Raw genomic sequence first — 23,232 nt, forward strand, 5'->3', positions numbered from 1 at the left:
CTAGGGTATAACCCAGTGACACTTCTGTGACCTACCTGTGTGTTTCTGGTACACAACTGAAAGTATTCGATGTCAATAATGTGTACCTCTATATGAAGAAGAGGCAAAAAATAAAATGTATCAGTTATGAACATACCACTTAGCTCTTGTCGATTTGCTCGGGTACTGTCAAGCTGAGACCAAAGCTGCCTGATTTCTTCTTGTGACTGAGTCTTGAGTTTGTCATGCATGACCTGAAGTTTCTCCAGCTATGGAAGGCATGTTAAAAAACAAAAAACCCAACTTTTTAAAACAATTTTGTTCTAATTGCTTATTTTATATGCAACAGATAGTTCTTTCAGAAATATGTGGAAACACTTAGTGACAGACTTTCAGCTCCTGAGCCAGGCTATCAAGAGATACTGAGTAGCACTTAACTGTTAGACTCATCACTTCTCAGAGAGAGGAATTTGTTCCTGATGCCATATTTATCATCACTAGCAAAAGTAAAGTATTAGCTAGATAACAATGAAACATAAGAACCAGAAAATTAAGCATGTAAATACAGAGGAAGAAACAGTACCAAATGACACAAACACAATTTCATTCAAAAGATTTTGAACTACTACAGAAAATCCCAGAGTATTTACCTGCTTCATGAGATGCATTTTAGTTCTTCAATAAAATCCGTAAACACAAACAAGTCACTCAAATGATATGTATATGGTCTAGGTTTTGTTATATAAAGAGTAATCAACCACTCTAAGTGAGTAAATAAATCTTATTTACCTCTTTCTGAAGATTCTGTTCTTTTTCTTGGCTTTTCACCTTCACATCTTCTAGGAGTTGGTTATGTTCAGCCTGCAGCTGTTCTTGTAATTTTGTAATGGCTAGCTGGTGTTGCTTCTCCAATTCTATGTATTTTACTAAAATTAAAATTTAGTTCTGTTACACCATCATCCTGGGTACTGAACAACCTGTACAACTTTTGTGCAGCTAAAATAGAAAAGCATGTGTCTAAACTAGAATGGTAGCTTACAGGAAGTCACAGAAATACTTGAATAGTAAAGTATTTGAAAGTCAGACATTTCCACACAGTGCTTTCTAGTTCTCTGCATCCCATGCTGTTAGCCAAGAGAAAACCAACAGTAGTGCTAGAGGGATGAGCATCTGTTTTCTGCGTACATGAACAAGCATCTTGTACTAGAAACACACATACTTGGAACATGGAATCAAGCATTTCTTCACAGCCTACAAACACAGAATTTCTCTTAAGGCCACGCTCAGCAGCAGGCAGTAGGATGAACAAGAGGAGTAGGAAAGTTCATGCCAAGTATGCTCTGCCTCAGTGCTAAGCACTCTCTGAACTCTCTAAACTTGCTACTACCTCATTTAGTCAACAAATCTTGACCTGCCCAGAAAGAACCTGCAATCAAGTGACTGCATTTTAGCCACAGCTAGCTGCAAGAGGTACACATAATCCTCAGAGAACAGACTTTAATGATAAAGGTTCAAGGAAATCCGGGAAAGTCAGTGCAGGCTGGGAAGAACAAGCCATTGCTACAAACATGTCCTCGCAGCAGCCAAAGGCAAGCCAGACACTGTGAAAGCATCCAGCCCTTGGCAGGTTGAAAAAGGCTACTCTTCACTTCTCAAACCTGGTCTTGCTGCCTGCCAGCCAGCATCATCCAGTACCTTAACACTGCATTTCCATTTATTTGGAGAGAGTATTACTTCCCACGTCTCTCCCCCGCATAGCGTCTCAGCGGCTATACAACCCAACCAGCTATCTCTTCTCTTCATGGCACACCACCTCTCGTGGCTCCTTCTCACACCATCACTGACAGCAAATCTGATGCTATTGTGCCGGTCAACCACTCGATAAATGTGTCAGATTTCTGAGACCTACACAAACTTTTTATAGTTCTATCTCCTATCTGTACCTCAACACAAGACACGAACAGATGTGCCTGGCCAGGTACTCATCCAGATCCCATTTTTCAAGTTAATGAAAACTTCAATTACAGTAGTCTCAAAAACATCACTTCCTGAACAGTATTTAAAAAAAGCTACTGTTCCATTAAGCTTTAACTCTTCACGATCCAAATCCTAGTTTTTTGTTAGAAGAAGCTTCTATTGATATTAATTGGAATTTTAATGAATTCAGTAACTGCCAAAACCAGCTTTCAGCTGGAAGCAAAACAGCACCTCCCTTTAACATGCGTGAAGGAAAACACGGTCCATCTCACTCTGTGGAAGTCAAAGCACAACACAGCTACCTAGGCCTTAAATAATTTTTAATTTACATCCTCTTTCTAGACAGTCTCATGCCATCAACCCAGTTTTTAAGTAAGTGTACATGGCTATATCTTGTATTTGTTTTTTAATACAGGTTTTAAAACACTTAGTTAGCTTTGCTGTTGTTCCAGAAAGACAACTGCTTCCCAGACCATGGAACTTACTTTTAGACTGTTCGTTCTCAAGAGAAAGAAGCCCCAGCTCTGCTTTGACTTTTTCTAATTCCATTTCCAGAGTTTTCTGCAGTTCCACCATTTCAGTCTGATGTTTTTCAGACAGCTCTTCACATGTGTTTTTTAAACGCATATCAGACTCCAATTCCCAGTCTCTCTTGAGAGTCTAAAAGAGCAAGACATGCATTATTAAAGCAAACACATTTAGTAAATTAGTACTTTTTTTTTTTCCTCCTCCATTTATTTGTCCTCTACAACAAATGTATAGTAGACACGCAACTTCTACCAGCTCTAGTTTACTGAAAGAAGTTTTACTTTTTCTTGTATGAAGAACAGAATTTGTACCTCTAATGCCTGGATATGTGTCTCTTCCATTTCCAATTCTATTTTCTTTCTCTGATCAACTGTGAAATAAAATACTTATTAATAAATTTATGTAAAATGTTATGATTAAATGATAAGTAGAAATATGGATGAAATCACCATTTTCAGCATCAAACCTGGGGCTTAAATAGGTAGACATGCAGAAGTGTAAGGTACTGGGTTCTAACCAAACCTGCCATTATACTATATCCTAGTAACTCATTTTCATTTTAGAAAATAAGCACCTAGCAGTTACAACTGCAAAGACAACCCTGAAGGTTAAGTTCAGCTTAATTAGCAAAAGAAAATCTGCTTAAATCCAGAGAGCACAATACTAACAAAAACCCAAACAAAACCCACCATCCCTTTAATCTTAAAGATATAAATTTAAATGCCTATCAATCTCATTTTAGATGCTAGTATTTCACTGCACATCACTATTAAGTGTCTGAATTATCTCCAGAGACACAGCAGAAGAGTAGCAGGCAGCAGCAGCAAGTAGGAAACTCTTCAAATTTCTTCTAAGAATGCCTAGGAAACAGACTGCAAGAGAGATGCCTTTGTCTGCTCAGTTATCACTGACACTGATGGCTTCCTCCTTCCCAGTTCCTCCCCAGATTCATTCCAACTTCTTGTTCAGCACTTTTCTTTGTCTGCAAAAACCCTGTAAAAGCCTATCAGTCTCCTTCTCACACCTTCAAAGTACTGTTGACTTAGCTTGCAACCTTATTTCAAGTCTTCCAGTGGGAAATGAGAACTCAGAGACTAAGATGGTGCCAGCTACCCAGCTAATGGTCCAGTAGAGAAAGAAATATCATTTAAGTCACAAGACATCATCCCAACGCTCCAGGGAGTTGAGTCAGGCCCAGTCATTGCCTCCCTAAAGAGAAATGTCTTTCCTCTAGCCCCCCAGGTAACAATATCCACAACTCCCCACCAGGTCTCCTGCATAATCTGATTCTAGATTCTCCTCTACATTCAAGCACTCAAAGTGGTTATGTTCATATTAAGTTACTTTGCCAAAACAGACATAAACAGCATTGATCTTCAGAACTGCATCTAGACCTCCTTCTGCTCCCAAATCCCATTGTGCCATCAGTTCACTATATTACTGGTGGCAACAAATGCTTTTCTACTCTTGGGTCAAAAAGACACAGCCCTAAAACATTCTCTTCTTCTCAGGGAAGGACAACTAAAGGCATGGCTCCTAAGCCTCTTCAGTGAATTGCTGTAGGCCTCACCTTTCTCCAAAAATTCCTCAAGCTCTGCCATAGAGGTCAGAAATGGTCTCCTGATCTGGGAAGAGGCAAATATCCCAAACAATGCCAAAAGCACCATGAGCAGGCCTTCCATATAATAAAGTGCAGCTTTCTTCTTGCTGATGTCAGATACAATCTTATATCAAACACATCTCAAAGGACACCCAGCTGCAGGTTCTCACTGAGCCTTTCAGTTCCTTTCTAACTCCTTTAACCTCCCTTTAAAACCACTGAGAAGGCAAGCTGGGAAGCATTTCCATATCTTGTCAGAAACACAACAGTAGTCAGTAGCGACTTTGGGCAATAAAAACCCTTAAGAAGCATAAGGGATAAGAGATTTACACTCTGCACTGATGCAACTCCTTATGTGAGCTCTGTCTAATGCCTCTTGAAAGTAACTAGTTCAGTATAGTGCTGTTTTACAGAGGGAGCAACAAAACACCCATATGGTTGAAGAAAAATTAAACTTAGGTCTGGACAACTTCATTTTCATATATAAACCACGCACTCTTGCACATGCCAGTCTAGCTGCTGTCCCTGTTCAAGTCAACACCAGCTATCACTCAAAAGGCTGGCTCTACACCAAGACAGGAACCTGTAGAGGAAGAAAAATACTGATGGGGTTTCAATTTCTGGTCCATTATTCCCAAATTTTAATACCTAGTTCTTGCTGATACTTTGACTTAAGGTCTTCTTTCTCCTTCAGACACTGTTCTTTAACCTTCTCCCACTCCAGCTGATGGCGGCTTTGCAGAATTGCTACCTCTTGAGCACGTTTATCATTGAGCATCTCACGTAGTTCCACAAGGGCAGTTTCCTTTTCTTTTCTCAAGTTAGATTGCGTAAGCTCAAGCTGAGAGGTATGCATATTATTTAAGCTTAGGCGTAAAGCTTCCAGTTCAAGGCTGTGGAGTGTCTGTAATGGAGAAGACAAACAGTTTTTCCCTGCCCTCTAATGAAACACATTCAAGATTTTTCAAGACCAGTTTCAGTTTCAACTGCTTTCAACTGTTAAACACATCTAAGTTTTGCCTTTCTGCACTTGTAAAGTGTTTCTACATGGCAGGGACAGAACCCTGAAAATAAGCTGACTTGTTACAATGAGATTTGCATAACATTCTCAGTGCAAAGTAAAAGGCTTTTCTTACTTGCCTCAACTTCACCTCCCACCATATACCTTGTATCTGTCCACTTCCTCACAATGTCACTGGAACATAACACAAGCACATCCCAACCCTTCACCATCTACTTAAAAAAATTCCTCATATTTGCTACTGGTTATAATTTGCTAAAAAGCAAAATTCTGAAGTGGTATTGGAAAAGTGGAAATAAAACTCACCATGCTTTACTAAAAAAAGAAGTGAGGAATATCCAACAGTTAGATATGGCAGCTAAAATAGAGCAACCAAACTTTTCAATTCTTAAATAAACTAAACAGTACCCCAACATCTTGTAATTAGACCTAACGCTAGACATATTCCTTCCATTTCCACTTTACATTTAGTGGAAGTATTCAAAAACCCAGCAAATATTCAGAGGAAAAAGTCAGGTTTAGCATACTGAAGTTTAGCATGAAAGCATTCCTAATTACATCAGTGAGATAATTAAGAAGTAGGAGGGGTTTAGTATTTTTTATTAATTTACTTGTTAAACTTATCAAGACATTAAAAATGACAAAGTTTGGGCTTTTTTTTTTTTTAAAACCCATCAATTTAAGCATCCAATTTGCTTCAGAGTTAAAATATAATTGCAGTGAGGATCCTGGAGAACTCTTGTTCAAAATATCTACCACCATGCACGAAGAGAACACTCCTAATTCTTCAATTGCAGCACTACATAGAAGAGCACATGCATCTGCAAGAATCAAAAACTTCTTTACATCAGCCAGGTAAGCACTACGGTAATTACTGTGTTTATTTTACCTGTGATTGGAGCTGAGCTTGCTCCATCTCTGCTTTGTGTGTGGCTGCCATTTGCTGCCGAAGTTCATCCAACAGTTGCTGCTGTTCTTTATTTAGTTCAGCACGGAGCTTCTCCTTTTCGTCTTCATGTTTAGTAATCAGTTCAGAGATTTCACGATCATGCTCTCGTTCGTGTACCTGCACAGAATACTCAGATAAAGAGCTTTCTTCAAAATAGGGTTAGTTAGCTCCTTAATAAATAATTGAGCCAAGATTCTCCCCTCCTCCTGACCCCAAATCAAAGACACCATGGAAAAAACAACAGATTTCTGCAAATGAAGCAAAATGTTGGTGTTTTTTTCCCCTGAAATAAGCCTAATTACAACATTTACCTTTTTTATTAAAGCAATCTGTTCCTTTCTTTCTTCTTCCAACTTCTGCTGTTTGTCCACCTTATCTTTTATTTCAGCATTTAATTCTTCTATCTGAAAACAGGCATACAAACATTTGCAATGACTACCTTCAGCATTCTGAAATCTCAAATCTCCTGCTGCTATAGGGGTTTCCTACCTCCTTCTTGTGTGTCAAACTCACTTTAGATAATTCAGCAAGGTGTTGAGTCTCCCTTTTATCAATTTCCTCTTTGTAATGTTTCACCATCTTGGATTGTGCTTCCTGCGCAGCTTGTGCAGACTGAAAGGACTCCTGCAAGCGAGTCTCAAGCTCCAAATAAGCCTTCTTCAAACGGGTGATTTCTTTGGTCAGCTGGCTTTCTTTCTCACTGTATTCAATACTTTTTGCCTTTGTTTCAGCATTAAGTTTATGAATTTCTAGGTTGCTGGAGTTTAACCTGTCCTCATATCCCAGTCTTTCACACTCCCGTATTCCTTTGAGGTTTTTCACTTCAGTATTGAGTTCATGTATGTTTTTCTCAAGATCCTCAATGATGTTAGCATTCTCTGCTAGTGCTTTTTCTGCTTTTATTAGATCCTCCTCCACGTCAGATAACCTTTCTCCTAAGGCTGCTTTTTCCTTCAGTAAGAGTGCTAAAAGTTGTTCTTTATCATTGATTTCAGCTTTGAGCAACTCCTGTTCTTTTAGCAATGTCTCTTCAGATACAGCTTTCTGACCAAGCAGCTCTGCTATTGTCTGGTTTTTAGCCTTCTGAGAATCAAGCTGGCTTTGCATTTGATCCCTCTGACTTTGCAAAGCAGCCAGCTGACGTCCAAAAAGAGTCTGCACTTCACTTGTTACAGAATCAGAAGCTGTTTTCTGCTCTTGAACATCTTTCACTAACTGCTCCTGAGTTCGCAGCTGCAACATCAACATTTCTCTTTCCTCCTGGAGGTCTTTTACCATTTCTTGCCAGGTAGAGGAGTTTGACGCTTGTGTTAAAGACTCTAAAGCACAGGAAGGTTGGCCGCCACCCTCACCCTGCTGCTTTACTAGAAACATTATTTTGTTTTCAAGTTTTTTCTCCTTCTCTGTTTTTTGAAGAAGTTCTTTTTCACAACGGATCCGTGCTTCACGTTCCTCATCCAGTTCCACACGTGTATGTGAGAGCTCAGCCATTACCTTTTCCCATTTTCCAACAGCTTCTTGGGTCTCCTGATAAGATTTCTTCAAGACTGACTCTTTCTCATGAAGCTGCTCTGTTAGTTTCACACATCTCTCTACTAAACAAGTTGTCTCACCTTCGTTTATGTCATCATGGTCACTTATTTGGTTCTGCTGCAGGGAGTTATCTGACAAAAATGAAACAAAGGCCTCTGCTCCCACCTCAGTATCTTCAAAAGTCTCTTGAGCCAAACCACTAGGACATGTTTCCTCATGAAGGTCAAAGTTTAACGAAGAAGGTATAAAATCTCTGCTGGGTTCCAGAAGCACACTACTGTCTAACCCATCCCTACTGCATCTACCTTCTTCAATGGCATAACCTTCAGAAGCACTGGATGCATATGACTCTTCCGGTCTCTCTGTGGAGATAAGATATTTAGCCAATATACCTTCATCACAACTGAGAAGCCCTAGCTCTGACAAGTGTTCTTCAGACAGGTTATAGCCATCACTACTTTCATTATTCTCCGTGATCTTTGAATTCTTAATTTCTTCTAGTTGATTCCTTGAGGAATGTACTCCCAAGTCCCACTGGAACTCTAGTTCTTCATGAACTAGCTCATCGTCACCTTTCAACTGGTGAGGTTTATTCCACATCTCCTCAAGCTCTGCTCTCTGCAACACCTCTGGTAAAATCTGGTTTTCCTTCAATTTCATTAGCTTTTTACTGGAGACAATCTCTTCATCATGCTTTTGCCTTACATCTACACTTTTTTCAGCCTCATAAAGTCGCTTTTCATTTAATTCCTGGATGAAAGAATTCAGTTTCTGGATTTCTTCATTCAAGGACTGTTTTTCTTGTTTATATCGCTGAGCTTCCTTGGCCTGCTCTTCTGCATCAGAAAGTTGAGACTTAAGGTCATCAATTAAATCCTTGTATTTAGTTTCAATTTCATATTTTTCTCTCTGGAAGTCTTCCTGTTGGTTTTCAAGTTTCTTTCTCAAATTTTCTTTGTTAATTTCAGACTCACAAAGTCTGTTATTTAAGTCAATTATTATGCCTTTCAAATTCTGAATGTGTTCTTCAGAATTCAGAGTACAGAGCTCTTTTTTCAACTGTTCAAGCTCATTCTTATACTTTAAAATAATTTCTTCCTCATATACCTGCTTGGCTTCTGCAATCTCTCTTCTGTGGCACTTCTCCAGCTCGGCCCTCAAGTTCTCCAATTGTCTGCAAATATCCTTTTCATGACTGATTTTCAGTTTGTCAATACATTGCTGTTCATTCATTTTGGATAAAGCCATTTCATTTTTTAATTCTGTTATTTCTGAGTCCCGGAGAGAAAGGGTGTGTTGTAGTACAGACAAGCTAAATCTTTCCGATGTCAGTAGATCCTGAAGACTTTTAATATGCTGTTCTTTTTCTCCTATGCTTTTGTATAGTTGTTGCATTGTATCTTTCATATCCTCTTCCATTTGAGCGAGCAGATTTTCTTTATCTTTGGTATTCTTCAAAATAAAATATTACATATGAAATATGCCATTGAAATATGCCATGTTTTAATTTCCTTAAGCCTCATGCTTTTAATGTGTCTTCACAAATACTATTTACTGCTAAGTGCAAGGTGTATCATTGGCCTAGACAACAGGATTTTTAAGCACATCGTTGAGAGAGGAAAGTACTACTTAAAGACTCTTCAAATGTGGTAACAAATATCAAATTGTTCAAGCAATAACAAATGGTATGCCACTGACTCCAGAAAGAATGAAAATAGCAGCTGTGTCAAACTTCACATAATTTAAACAAATGAATAAATAAAAAATAAAAAAAATCAGAGCTACAGACATCTCTCCTTCTCACATCCATCTGCACAAAGAAAACACCTTCCGCAGGCAGGAGTAGGCCAACAGAACAGCCATGTCAAATTTTGACTCATCTGATTCACTTAAAAGTTTAAGGCTTCTACTTAAGGCATTGCTGATTATGTGCTTAAAGGAAATCAGACCTTTTTAAACTGTTCCTTTAATATATGCTAGTAATCACAATCCCTATAAATTTCTTTCTAAAGAAAAAGACTTTTCATGACTATGCTACTACAGCAGGTAAGAATTATCACCAAATTTGAAACACATTATAAAAAAAATCTGTTATGTGTTTTTAACTGAGTTTCTTTATTCATAGTGCTTGTTTCTGGAATGATTACATCAAAATATTCCAACACAGGCTTTTTGCTTTGTTTTGTATCTGAAACTAACATGATTACAGATACAGTTAACTTTTACTCTTATCCAGGTGTTTCAAGTTCATGCACAACTGTTGTTGTATGTCTCCACAGCATATTCAGCAACCTTCACCCCACTGCAAGCCTCTGTCAGTTATGTTCCGACGTGCCTCAGTTCAAAAAACATCAGATGGACCTGCTTCTCATGGAAACTTCTTATACAACAGTTTAATAACTGAGTTAAAGACCAGTTCTTCTGCAACACAAACCAGTGGAGTAATTTCAAAAAATAAGCAAATTTTAAAGAGTCAGAACTGAATCCTTATTTCATGCAAAAAAAAAAAAATCTTAAGTTGTGAGCAGCTATTTTGCCTTAGCTGAATATCATTACCTTCAGAAGAACAGACTTTTAATTCCATAATAAATAGTAATTTCAGTCCTGAAGCATCAATGTTACCTCCTGCACAAATCAAATCTTCATTGCAGGTTCTTCCTCCAAGTACCACCACCTTGGCTTGCACAATTGCAACAAAAACCTAACTACCTAGAACTCATAACTATAAAGGAACTTTAAACAGTTTTTACCTTTTGAGGAGACTCAAGCTGTAATTCCAGGTCACGTGCTTTCTGATGTAGCGTCTCCAAATGAGCATTTTGCTCTCTCAGATGGTTCTGAAACAAGGATATTTGCTGCTGGGCTTCTAATACTTTGTTTTTCCCACAGCTTTTACTCCTCGGCATCTCATTAACCTGAACACATAAAGGTACTCACAGTCAGAAGAAAGTTTGTATCAGAATAACTCATACAGAAATCTCTCTGTATGCATACAATATACTGTATTCATTTACTACAGACTTACCCTATGGCTTTCATTCTCAATGAATAAGAATTTCCCTAAAAAGTCAGACAACACTTTCATGTTTTAGATACTATTACTTACTGTAAAGATATAAGTGTTAGATAATTCACTTCTATGAAGCCCCCAAAACAAAGCAGGACTTCCAATGGACTGGACATACTGGCAAGAAGACAATGAAAAAAATCTCTGCAAAGGATTTACAGCTCAATACAAAAGGTGGTTTTTTTTTTTTCTCTCCACTTCCCTCCAAATGAAAACATTTACCACTATGGCGGTAAAATAAAATGTGTTTTTAAAACATTTTTAAAAACTTTTCCAAAAGACTTTGCTAAAACCAAGAGGATAATATCTAAGACAGTATTAGTCTCTTTCACTATTACCACACATTTTGTCAATAGCAATCAGAATTGTAGATAGAAAACAGTATTTTTTTGTCCTTTTCCAAAATTTCATTTAGGAGAGGATCTATTGGCCAGGACATGAGCAACTCCTTCAAGATAATCCCTGGACTTCAGTAAGTCCCAGTTTTTAACTTTAATTTTTTTTTAAACCTGCTTCCTATCCAGACATTTAAAACATGTAATCTTTCCTAGCACAATTTTTATCTTACAAACCTGCAATTGTAAGTGAACATAAATATTACTTTTTGGCATACACTACTCCCAAGACAACACATATACAAGTGTTTAGAGAGAGAACAGCCACTAAAACACTGAGCTTCACCAAAAAAAGAAGTATTTCAAAATATTTTTTTCAAAGTAGATGAAAGTAGATCTCATTATCCAGGGATTAGATCCACAGTCAACTTGTGGCACTGAAGCAGGTTCCTGTGTGTCACAGGGGCTGCATCAACTGTCTTCAGGTTATTTTAAATCTCCTTCTTTGAGCCAAGTCACATTACCTCAACATAGCAGGTTTCTGTATAACAGCTGAGCTGCTACACTTACCCATGCATGTATTCAGAGCTTTCTTCGGCAAAGGCAAGGAAAACTGATCACATGTAAGCCCCATCACTACAGTGATTGTTGTGTACAGATGCCAAATCACTAACATAATGGGGTAAAATTCCCTAACAATGGCTAAACTGATGAACAAAGTAGTGTAATGACCTCCCAAACATTACACAAGCAATTAAGTGGAAAATAAAAGGATATTTCCAGGAATTCTCCCTAGCAACTGGAGAAAACTCTGCCTTGCCCTGAAATCATTTTCACTGCTGCACTGCAGGCTGAACTGTGAAGAGCTATGTGATAAGCTCAATATGTTTTTATGTTCAGATTCCAAACCTGTTCTTATTCTCTTTGTAAGAAAACAGAAATAGGAGGAGAGGCACACCTGATGTAACTGGAGTTGTAAATAGTGGATCTGACCAGCTACACATGAAGCCTCTTCCTGTAGGTCATTCCAATCCTTCCTTGCCTGTTCAAGGCAGCTCCTTAGTTTCCTGATGACTTCATTCTGCTCTTGTGCAGTAGTTTCCTATGTGGGTCACAAGAAGCACACTTTTAAAAAAATCAAAATATTCTTAAAGTATTAGGAACCCAGTAAGTTTTCTTAAAGCAAAGCTGTTAGACTCTATAGTTACACTTAAGTTTTAACAAACTTGCACCAAAGGACCAGAAATATTTGTGTTCAAACATGATGGCAGGGCTGATGAAAGAGTAATCTTACACTGATCTTAAAAGAGATGACAAAACTAAAAGTGACTTTTTAAACAAATTACAGGATACCAGTAATGAAACAAATATTTTTACTTTAAAATTTTATAGCTCTTACTGATGTAAAAGCAATCAAATTTTCTACAGGATATAATGAATATTTAGTATCCCCTAAGTTGTTTCCTATCTGTCAGCTCTTCTTTTCAGTCATGTGAGAGAAAGCTAATGAGATGGGATACATCAATCCTATTTTATGTTAATCACATTAACCTTTTCAACTTATTTCTCACCAACAGGAAATGTCTTTGCTTCCCAGTCCTAAAAGGAGAAAAACAACACGTAAAGAGGGAAGTAACTATTCTTCAGAAGCACCAGATAATTTACCTTTACACAGAAATGCTAGTGAAGGGGAATTCAAATTATCTTTTTCTTAATATTTTGGGAGAGGGGAAGCTACACATCAGTTTATTAAAGTTTAACTTATCCTACCTAATCATTTGTCCATACAAAAAAAAATCCCATCCCAAACCCAAAAAGCCACAAGTATTTACAAGTATTCAAAAAGCGTGAATGATCTCTGGGGGAAAAAGTCATCGGGCAGGTGATGGGGTAGTGGTGTCTGCCATCCTGTGTGAACACTTGGAAAGGAGCCTAGCTGCATCCTTAAAGTGGTTTCCAGGCATATCCACAGGAACACTGACATTTCAGTACTTCTTTTTCAAGAGTTTGAATGCTACTTTGGGGTTTTTTCCTCAACCATTTTCCAGCATGACCTTGATAGATAATACACTTTTTTTTTTTTAAAGTCAGTATTTATAAAAATATAAGCCCCATGCTTTTACATTGAGCCCCTACCTCAATGTATGATTAACTATACTTACTGTAGTGGTTCTTGTGGGTTCCCTCTATAAAGGCCTCCTCAATATGCTAAGAAAATTTATCAATAAAAACTAGTAGCAAGTGTCCAACCATTTCTCAGCAGATGAATTTAACTATGCATTTCATAAAAACTCTAAAAATAGAAGCCTTTCAAGTTTAATTTTACTCTCACTTGATTCCAGCAATATGAAGTCCTGGACATTGGTGAATGGAAAACCTAAGTACTGCTTTTCGCAGCACATGTTAGCAAAGTGAAGTATTTTTCAATAAAAAACAATACTTATTTTGAGTTTTGACCACTAAAGATTTTTAGGATTACAATAAAGTTGTATTATCCCCATTATCCAGTTCTGCAAAACATACCTGAAGTTGCACAGAGTCACTGTGCTGGGTAAGTTGTTCCTGTAACTCGTCCATCTGTGCAGTGAGTCTTTCGACTGCTCCCTGTTTCTCCAGAAGTCTGTTCTCTAACTCAGCTATTCTCACCTGACACATCTTAGCATCAAGCTCACTGTATTCTGCAGCAGAACTTATCGTAGCTTTCTTCATAAAAGAAACAAAAATGTATTTATTCACTGAAACAATATGCCATTTCTTTTTTGTGATTGCTCTAAATATAATTTCAGCTTCAAGCTTAAATTCTTAGCAAATTCTACTTTAAAAGTAATTCAACATTGGGACTTTATGTATAATGTTTCTATTAAATACAGAGTCCTTAATTCTTAAAAATTTCAAATAAAAAGTTTTCATAGATAATATATTTTCATATGATACTTTAAGGCACAGAAGTAAATTAGGGAGAAGAGCATTGTGATTCTATAGCACCAAATCACAGCAAAGTGCCATTTTGAGACACGTTGGGATTTAAAATACATTCCAACTTACAAGTTGGGGTGGGGTAAAGAGGGCAGGGCAGGAACACTACCAAAGTTAAACAAGGTTTTTACATCCATCTGTGCTGAGTGCAGAACTGTCCATCCATAGGAAAAATAATAATGCAAAGTTCTTGACTTAAAATTAAATTCAAGTGTAAGCAGCTATTCCAAATAAATATTCAACATACTCTGAGTTTCTACGGCCTTTAACAGCAAAACAAAAAAACAAGTACAAAGACAGAAGCTGCTCCAATCAATGGTGTGGTTTTTCTTAGGAGCAACATTGTCACAATTCTCACAGAGGAGACAGTATCTTGTATGTTATTTTAAATAATTTGTTTTTAACATGTGAAAAAGAATAAACCTACTTTTCAATTACAAACATAGTTCAGATTTCTCTGGACAAGGTCCATGATTTCACTAAAACCAGTTCTCTTAGCAACCAATTTCGTACATGTACTGACGGATAAGTACCCGTTTTAGACTGTAAAATGGTGAAACTGCATCACCTCCAGCACATTTGATACAATGCTCAATAAGTAATCATTTTAGTAACCAGTTATCACACTTTTCTTTCACACATATACCAGCATCTTTTACTAAAGATACATTGTCGCACACTTACTTCAGCCGCATGATCATTCAGTACATCCCAGTTGGACAAGTCAGCACTCCCCTGGTAAGTAAACACATGAAACAAACACTAAACCATGGCCATTTTAGAGACACATAAGGAAAAGCTGAATTTTTCTGGAAACACCCAAAGCACATAAGACAGAAAGGTCCATGCTGTCTCACAACATACCAGTGAGAGAGAGACTGAATTTAATGCTAAACTCAGCTGGTTGTCCATTCTCAAATGAATGAAATAAATGCAAAAAAATTTAAAATTATTATGATTGTCTACTCAAAAATTTAGGGCTAAGTCTCACCACTGAGATATAATGTTTTATATTCCACTTGTGTGGCTTGCAAATACAGTTGAGCACTCTTCAATCTACTACTAAGTATTAGTAAACTAACTGACAGATTATTTAACAAACATGCTAAAATCATTCAGACAATTACAAAAGCACTACTATTTTCTGACACATATACTTAATGTAGCTTCATATCTTAAAAGATATTTACCTCTCACTAAATTCAGAACAGAGATGACTGTAGCACTATTTAGAAAAGGCAGCCATAGCCCCTCTCTGTTTTGAATCTGCACAAAGTAGTTCCCAATAACTGTCTCCCTAGACATGTCCTCTCCACATAACCTAGAAAGCAATTCCATTTGCTTTACAAGACAGATATTTTGACAGAAGGTGTTTAGAAGCAATAAGTGATTTCTGTTTGTTTTTTAGTTTAAGTTCACATGAATGCAATAAGAACACTGCTGTGGTTGAGGGACAAAATTCTGTATGCTTTTTCCTTAAGGCAGAGACAGCTTGTAGCTTCATAAAAGCCTTTGCAATGCTCAGGGTAACCTCAAAGCACTAGGGATGCCCTCACAACAGAAAGCAGGACGATACATGCCAACAGTATCCTCAGTTACTGCAGGTTTGCAGACACACTGCTTTGATGCTATTGTTGTGTGTTGTAAAAACACACCAACAGCTGGAGAGATGCTTTTTATGCAGAAGGTACCACCTCCCCAAAAGTCAAACCTTTGCATAGACAACACGCTGAAATGCACTGGGAAACTACTTTCTAAACAAACTGCCAGAACAAGACAGATACAGTTTGTTGTGGCCAGAGTTGCCTTGTAGCTTCTGAGGCTTGTGAAAGCATTAGCCAACCGCTTCTGAAGCAAGCTGGATTCCTATAAAAAAATTGTTCAAAGCTACGTTTTGCTTATTTTTATTACAAGACAGACAGAAAGAAAAAGCATTACATGACTGTCTAATCCACAGCTGATATAAAAATTAAAATCTTGCTTGTGAGCTAAAGCAAGAAAGCAATTGCTTAATTCAGGCAGACCAGTACATCTACTAGCAGACATCTAATAATCTCTCAAGCTATATCACAAGCTATATTTCTATCTTTATTAACATGACTACCTTTAAAGGGCCACCAGTACAAACATACTGAAATGTATCAGGCACAAGCAGAGTCACATTTTAAACAAACTTGTCACAGAACATAACATCTATGCTGGCTTTACAACAGATACTAAGAGCATGCTGAAACAAATTACATTTTTTTCGGAAAACAGTAAGCACATTTGAGTCAGCAAAATGATAAAAAAAACAAACTAATGATGTGCATTATAAGGTCCTGGCAATTTTGCTCAGCTACTACGCCTCTCAGTCTGGATTTGCCATTTCATGAAGCCACAGCCACATAGCCAGACATCTGCCCAAAGAAGGTCACAGCAGTGAAAGGTGAAAGACCTCAATTTAGCAGGCTAAGAGCAGACAGCTCCTTGACAATACCAGCTGTCCAGTCCATATAGTGGAGAAGTTTTTTTTCAGTTGTTTACATCACTGTGTAAGAGAATTAATTATTACAAGTGAAAAAACATCAGTTTACTTCTCAATGGCAGGCAGTTGACAGTGCCAGAGAGCTAATACTCAAGTAAGTAAAACAACCACTTGGAATACTTGTTATTTGCAGATAGAGTCAAGCGAAATGCAAGAAATACCAAGATTTACCTCTGTCTCTGTTGTCTCTAATAGGTTGGTGTCTTCAGCCTTACTCTCTATACCCTTACCAACATCTTGGGCTGCGAGGGCACACTCTTCCTTCGGAACGTCATGCGTGTGGACAGACGAGCCCTTCCTCGTCGCCGTCTTTTTCTGCGACTGCGTGATGTCACTTTTTGGTTTTCGTTGTCTGAAGTAAGCAAACTGTGCAGAAAAGATTGGAAGAGGTAGAGGGAGAGGTAAGTGAGAAAAAGGTAGCAGGACCACAAGATTAACACACTCATGGGTGATGAAGATCTTATCTTGGTAAAATATATACATCTGCAGAAAAACTGCTTTATCTTCCTATTTTCTACACATTCAGAACATACTGGGTAACTGTGAAATTAAGCAAGAAATCTCACACCAGTACTAAAGACTCATTTCTATACAGAAATCAAATTTTACTCAGTGAAACTTTATGTGTCAACGATAATCCAGAATTACAGCAAGGCAAATCAGTAAAGGAATGAGTTGTTAATATACTAGAATCATTAGGAAAAAAGAATAATTGAGCAGTCTTTCTGCAAGACCAGCAAAAACAGTTACTGCCTACAAATGTATCTAAACAGATCTTTGCCAGCGTAAGCTTTAAGATTAAAATTAACGGAAGTGAATCCTCATGCTCCTTCCCTGTCACCCCCTTAAGGGAATACAGCAAAACTTCCTAGCCAGAAAGCAGCCTACAGTACATAAATAGAAAATCAATTAAGCCAGGTCATTTTAATTTTTCTGTTGAAGAATCAGATGCTCTACTTTATCACACTATCACAGCTCTACAAAGCACCAGGGACTTGTAAAGAATGTCACTGACAGAATTTATTACCCAACTTTCGTTAGCACCTCAAACAGCTTTAAAAAGATTATCGTATTTTCAACTCTAGTATTGTGTTTAGGCAGCATTTCCAAGTAACATCTCCCTCACAGCATAAAGCCAGCCATCACCCTCGTAAGGAAAAAGCCTTCTCCAAGGTTACAACCATAGGTTATCAAGTGCACAGTTCATATATCCTTGTGATGAGATAAAACAGTTAAGTGACAACGGGATGTAAACATGTTTGTCAAGTTCCACCTGCGATACATATGAAAATCCACTGCTTGAAGGCTTGGTTTTCCTGTAAAATAGACACCTTGCAGAAGAATTTTGTCTGTTTCTTTTCATTCAACTTGTGAACTGGATTTGGTTCAGCCCTTTCTCCTTACACTGGTAACATTATAGCAACTTCAACCTGAGAGCTTAGCTACTCAACAGATACACAGTTACAGACCCGCTGCACTGAGCAGCCTGTTTAAAAGGTGTATTTGCAGGAAGATAGCCCGTTTTTACCAGCATTCAAGATGTTCATGTACAAATAGCTTATTTTTAAGATTATGTTCTGTAGTTTCCACAGTTATTAATACTGAGTACAGATTAAACAAAGATTGCCAGGTGCTCTGTTGCCTTTCATAATACGCAAAATGAACAGACCAGTAGATGAAGCTGTAGTAAGACACAAATACTATTCTCTGCAATCAGGTGTTCACTCTAGCACTTACCAATGCCAATATATGTCAAAAATAGCTATTGCACTAATTAACCTGATAACACGGCGAAAAGGAACAGGAGGAAACCTGCATAAAAATGGAGACTAGAGGAAGCTGCTGAAGCAGGAAAAAGGGGAAAACAGGAGTAAAACATCAGAAAAGCTGAGAAAGAAAGGCAGAGAGCACAGCCATCATAGAGAGCAGTTAACAATTTCATGAACGGAGACCAAGGATTTGACATTAACATACCAAGACTTGCCATGACTGAACATCTAAATGAATATGAATTTTTAAATGCACGGCTCAAAGAAAACAAAACTTTGTCCCATTCGTATGTATTGAACATATGAAATCATAATACGTATCATGCAAAAATATCCAACTACTCCAAAATTTTATGGAACTACAGGATTTGTTGGTCCATGAAAGTGGCTGGAGTCAAGCATGCTCCAGATTTATGAAAACACTTGATGAGGAAAAGCTCTATTTAGGGCAATATCAGGTTTCCAAAGCCTTTAATTAGCTACATAAATTTAAGTGCCATTGTAAGAGTATCATCAGACACACACAGAGTCATCCAACATGAAGTAGTGTGTGTGAACATGAAGAAAGCATATAACACCGACTCTCCCCCATCCCAGTAAGAACCCATCATGTCCCCTTTGAAGGATCAAATTCTCAGTTTGCTTTCTGGCAGCATGTGCTCCATTTTTAGCTAAGATGTAGCATGCCACTGGAACACCAACAGCATGTTCACAGTAGCATCCAAAGCAGCCCTCTGTAAGAGAGGAACACCCGGCCTTTCTGCAGGTACCAATATACTGCAACTTCACCAGGACCAGGCAGTTAAAAGTGGCAACCGCAAGGCAGCTCTGAACTGGCACAGCCAGGACCATCGAGCATCCCAGAACTAGAACAAGCCTGCCAGGTTTTGTCGCGTGGTCCCCATGCCATCCCAGTCCCCAATTAACCGCTGCACTGACATCCTTCCGCCACATTATTGCAAGCTGACTGGCACCAGTGATACGGGCCAGCAGACAGGAAAACTACAGCACATGCAGCACTGTTCAGCTCTCCCCAGCCTACCTCACACATAATTTACTCTTTGACTTACTGCTTTACACGCTTCAGAAATTAGTACCAAAAGAATACCCATAGAAAATGAAACAGAGCAGAAAACCACATCAGACCACAAACAGAAACAGCTTGTTCAAATAAACCTTAGCCCACCTCTTGGATACGGTAAACTTAAGCAATGAGTGCTCTTAGACAGAATCCAGAAGTGTTTTCTAGAGCTTTCTCAAACTGATCAAGTGGGAAAACTTCCTGGAAAACAGGCACTCCTTTTTGAGCTCCTACCGCACAAGATGTGGAAACAGCAAAAACTTCTCGCACATACAAATCTGTAACTAGAGGCCAACATGCATACTAGGTAACGTGAGGTGGAAAAAAACAAGGAGGAAAAAAAGCAGCACTGCATACTTGGGCTTCATTCTGTTTCTCAATTACTACCTTGGCTATCTGTATTACATTTATTAAAAATGGAAATCTAATGTACCTAATACAGTCAGTACTTAGCTGCCAAATCACAACAATTTCCAATTAATACAACAGTTGGAATTATTATTATTAAGCGATAATTTAAATGCATTTCAATAATGGAGGTTTTGTTCCTATGTGAAAAAGAATAATGCAAGTACTGGTTTAAAGAGGAAAACATTCACATTATATTCCTTTCCTAAGTCATTATTTCGCAGACAAAAATCCAAGGATGCCAAAGACAAAAGAATAAATTGGGGGAGAGATGCAAAAAGACCCCACAGCAGTTCACACCTCCAGATCCAAGCAGCATCAGACTGCAGTTAGGCTGACTCCATAGGTTGCTACAAGTCAGACTGCTACAACAGAGGCCTGCAACATGCAGCTAGCCTGGCACTCCTGTCCCCTGCCGCTGTGAGCACCCTCGCAGTGATGTGGGGAGATGATTCAGGAAGCTGATCTGGATGAACACTGAACGGCTCTGTATCAGTCCAGAGACGGGATCACCTTAAGCTCCTGTAGGCCTGCACCACAGGAAGGCAATACTGTACCTGCTCATGGTCATTTCTCCCTTTCAAAATTGCATTTGTATTCATGAGGAGGGCAGCTCAAAGAAAACAAGAAAAAAAGAAAAGGAAAAGAACAATTTTCCCTGCTGCTCTATTATATAAGAGCCTTCAAAAACATGAGCTATCCAAAGGAAGAGTCTGAAGCAAGCTACAGTCCTGCAGCATGACCACATCCTACTGTGGGCTTACGGAAAGGGCTACACCAAGTAAGACCAAAGGTGCATTTATTCCAGTAATTAGCCCAATATGCATCTGTTCCATAAGCTAGTTCTACAACTTCAGGTATATAAGTAAAGATACAAAGACAGGGCAAGCACACAGCCATACATGGTAGAAAGTGGGTGTCAGCACAGTAAGGAATATATGTGCAGCTCACATGTTTGCCTTCCAAACTCTAACATACTATCTTTGCGTTTAATAAGCCCCAATGCATATAGTTGCCATTCATTTATCTGGACGTTTTTTGAAAGTCTGGTGCCCACAATCTGCTAGCTAAGTAATGGATCTCCGACATTTTAACAAGCAGAGGAAGCACTACATCTATCTCTGCCTTTCTAAGCCCTTTCTTCTCAGTATATCAGGTATGCAATACCATGCAATAGCAACACTGCTAGCATTGATATTGCTAACAATTTTTCTAAAAAATGGTAAGATGAGAGGTATTTAGCACATAGTTTATAAAAAATATGAACTACAACATTGGTTCTGCACACATAACTTGAAACATAATGCAAGTCCCCACTTTTTTTTTTTTTCCCAATGGCAAACAACAGCTGTACAACAGGTGGGAACTAATAACTTATTCAAGGCAAGTCCATCACATTTTTTCTAACTATAAACACATACTGCACTTAGGAGAAGTGTTAACAAAATAAATGTTAACATAAGTCTTGCCACAGCTAATGTAACTTTTCAACCCATTCTCAAAGTTTCCTCTCTCAGTATTAATCCAAACCCTAATCATGCGATTGCTCTCCAACAGGGGATTTTGTCCACACAGCACACAACAAGGCTGCAAGGGCAAGCGGATGAGGAGCTGCTGAGCAGAGAGTGTGGCAACTGTGACAGCATCTGGGTGGGACAGGCCAGGGACAGAGGAGCTGTACTGCCCACCATCAAGCTGCTTCAGCACAGCCCAGTCACAACCCCGCTCCCCGCCCAGGAACACTCTCTTTAATTGCCTTCTGCAAGCACTGGGAGGAGGGATCTGAAACAGAAACACAGAAGACTGCTGAAAAAAGTCTGAAGCAGACAGCGCAGCTCACTCCAAGCCACCTCTGACCCCTCTAGCTAGATTTCCAGACAGATCCCCGGCAGAGAGGCCATGCCCCTACACCTGTAGGAGAATCACTAGGAGTGATACCAGGGGTGAAGAGGCTGTAGCACATCATGTAAAGATCAGACCAGTCCAAACATCCTGAAACCCTGTGCAGCCCTTCCAGCTGCAGTCCCCCATTCCAGTCCTACTAGGATGATGAGAACTGGGAAAAGCTGTAGCTGCAGACTGGCAAGCCTTATTCAGCAATAGATTCCCAGAAGGGAAATATGACAATAGCAACTCAAAAAACAGCAGAAACACTGAATTTAAAGAAAAGCAATCAGGGAGTTCTAACCAGCTTCTTGAACATCATTACCAAAACAAAGCAGAAAGGAGGGTTAATACATATCAAGTACTAGTCATATAGTTGCAGACAATAATTACTAAGAGAATGTTATCTTCACACATGTCACATCATATGGGCTCTCTACACAGTCCCACCAAACTACACCTAACTGAAAGCATGTAACTGCTCAAAGCAGTGAAGTATTGGCCAACAGCATGACTGGAAACAAATCAAATCAATCCAGTTCTCCAATAACCCACCTGCAGATGCAAAGGCAAGACTAGTCACTGAAGTAACATAACATGCAACACCTATTCTTGGGGATTCTCACCTGGAAATACAGTATTTCCACAAATAACTGGGTGGAATCCTATGTAAAAATGGGAGAATTGGGAAAGGTCAACAAAACAAAACGAGAACCTGGGGAAGATATATGCACCACTTCAAGATGCTCCTTGCTCACTGAGGATAATGTTTATATACCTCTGTAGTAATTCGGGAAACCTCCCAGGCAACCTGCATTCCGGGAGCACCGCTAGGCACGTTTATTTCTGGCAGAGCCACGCTGCCCAGCGAAACACCTCTCACCTCCTGCCACAGCTCCGAGCTAGCAGCAACGCTTCAGCACCGCCGCTGCCCAGAGCCTCGGACTCGGGCTTCGAGGGCGGCACCGACCCCGCCATGCAACGAGGGAAAACCCGCCGGCGCAGCGCCGCGGGGGGGAGACCCGGGGCGGGCAGAGGCGACACCGCGGGCGGCTCCAGGAGCCAACCCCCCGCCAGGCCCCGCCGCTCGGTTCCCGGCCGGGAGCGCTGCAGGGCGCCGGGAGCCAGGCCGGGCCGGGCTGGGCGCGCCCCTCCTCCAGGACAGGAGGCCCCCGCTCACCTTGGCCCTGCCGGCCTCCACTTTCTGCCTCCGCACCCCCTCCTCCGCGTCCATGTGGCGGGCAAGGCGGGGGCCCGAGGGCGGCAGCCGGGACGGGCCCGGCCCAGCCCGCTCCCCTCGCTGCTCCAGCTGTCACACCGCAGCGGGGACCGAAGTTTCGATCATGGCCGCCCCAGCGCCTTCTCCCCGCCCGCCTCGCCCCCACCGCCAACCGCAAGGCGGCGGCAGCGGGCGCTGACCAATAAGCGATCAGGGGCCGGCCCGCCCCCCGGGGAAGGGAGGAAGTCCTCCAGCAATTGGCGCGGCGCACCGCACGTAAGAGGCTGGCCAGCCAATGCCGAGAGCGGCCGCTGTCTTAGTCCCGCCTACTCCCGCTAACTGACTCCTGGGAGCTGCCCCGCCCCTCCCCAGCACCCCC

At 39.8% G+C, this 23,232-nt stretch overlaps 1 protein-coding gene across 10 annotated transcripts in view; it reads right to left on the reverse strand.

Moving 5' to 3' along the window:
• Nucleotides 1–22,997, reverse strand: part of PCNT (pericentrin) — a 104,684-nt gene extending 81,687 nt beyond the window's left edge. For 6 of the 10 annotated variants that reach the window (XM_074872376.1, XM_074872374.1, XM_074872377.1 and 3 more), the window contains exons 1-14: nucleotides 22,815–22,997; nucleotides 16,664–16,858; nucleotides 14,650–14,700; nucleotides 13,513–13,692; nucleotides 11,948–12,091; nucleotides 10,338–10,502; nucleotides 6,568–9,039; nucleotides 6,366–6,458; nucleotides 5,995–6,171; nucleotides 4,733–4,988; nucleotides 2,796–2,854; nucleotides 2,442–2,616; nucleotides 769–905; nucleotides 137–248 (exon numbers count right to left, since the gene is read on the reverse strand). In XM_074872376.1, the coding sequence (XP_074728477.1) occupies nucleotides 137–248; nucleotides 769–905; nucleotides 2,442–2,616; nucleotides 2,796–2,854; nucleotides 4,733–4,988; nucleotides 5,995–6,171; nucleotides 6,366–6,458; nucleotides 6,568–9,039; nucleotides 10,338–10,502; nucleotides 11,948–12,091; nucleotides 13,513–13,692; nucleotides 14,650–14,700; nucleotides 16,664–16,858; nucleotides 22,815–22,868 (4,270 nt within the window). In that variant the 5' untranslated portion in view covers nucleotides 22,869–22,997. Of the gene's footprint in view, nucleotides 1–136; nucleotides 249–768; nucleotides 906–2,441; nucleotides 2,617–2,795; nucleotides 2,855–4,732; nucleotides 4,989–5,994; nucleotides 6,172–6,365; nucleotides 6,459–6,567; nucleotides 9,040–10,337; nucleotides 10,520–11,947; nucleotides 12,092–13,512; nucleotides 13,693–14,649; nucleotides 14,701–16,663; nucleotides 16,859–22,814 lie in introns of those variants that run through there. The other 4 variants (XM_074872380.1, XM_074872379.1, XM_074872382.1 and 1 more) reach the window with 3 other exon arrangements.
• Between the last annotated feature and the right edge of the window lie 235 nt (nucleotides 22,998–23,232).

This window comes from Strix uralensis, chromosome 6 (assembly GCF_047716275.1).
Source record: "Strix uralensis isolate ZFMK-TIS-50842 chromosome 6, bStrUra1, whole genome shotgun sequence".
Taxonomy (NCBI): domain Eukaryota; kingdom Metazoa; phylum Chordata; class Aves; order Strigiformes; family Strigidae; genus Strix; species Strix uralensis.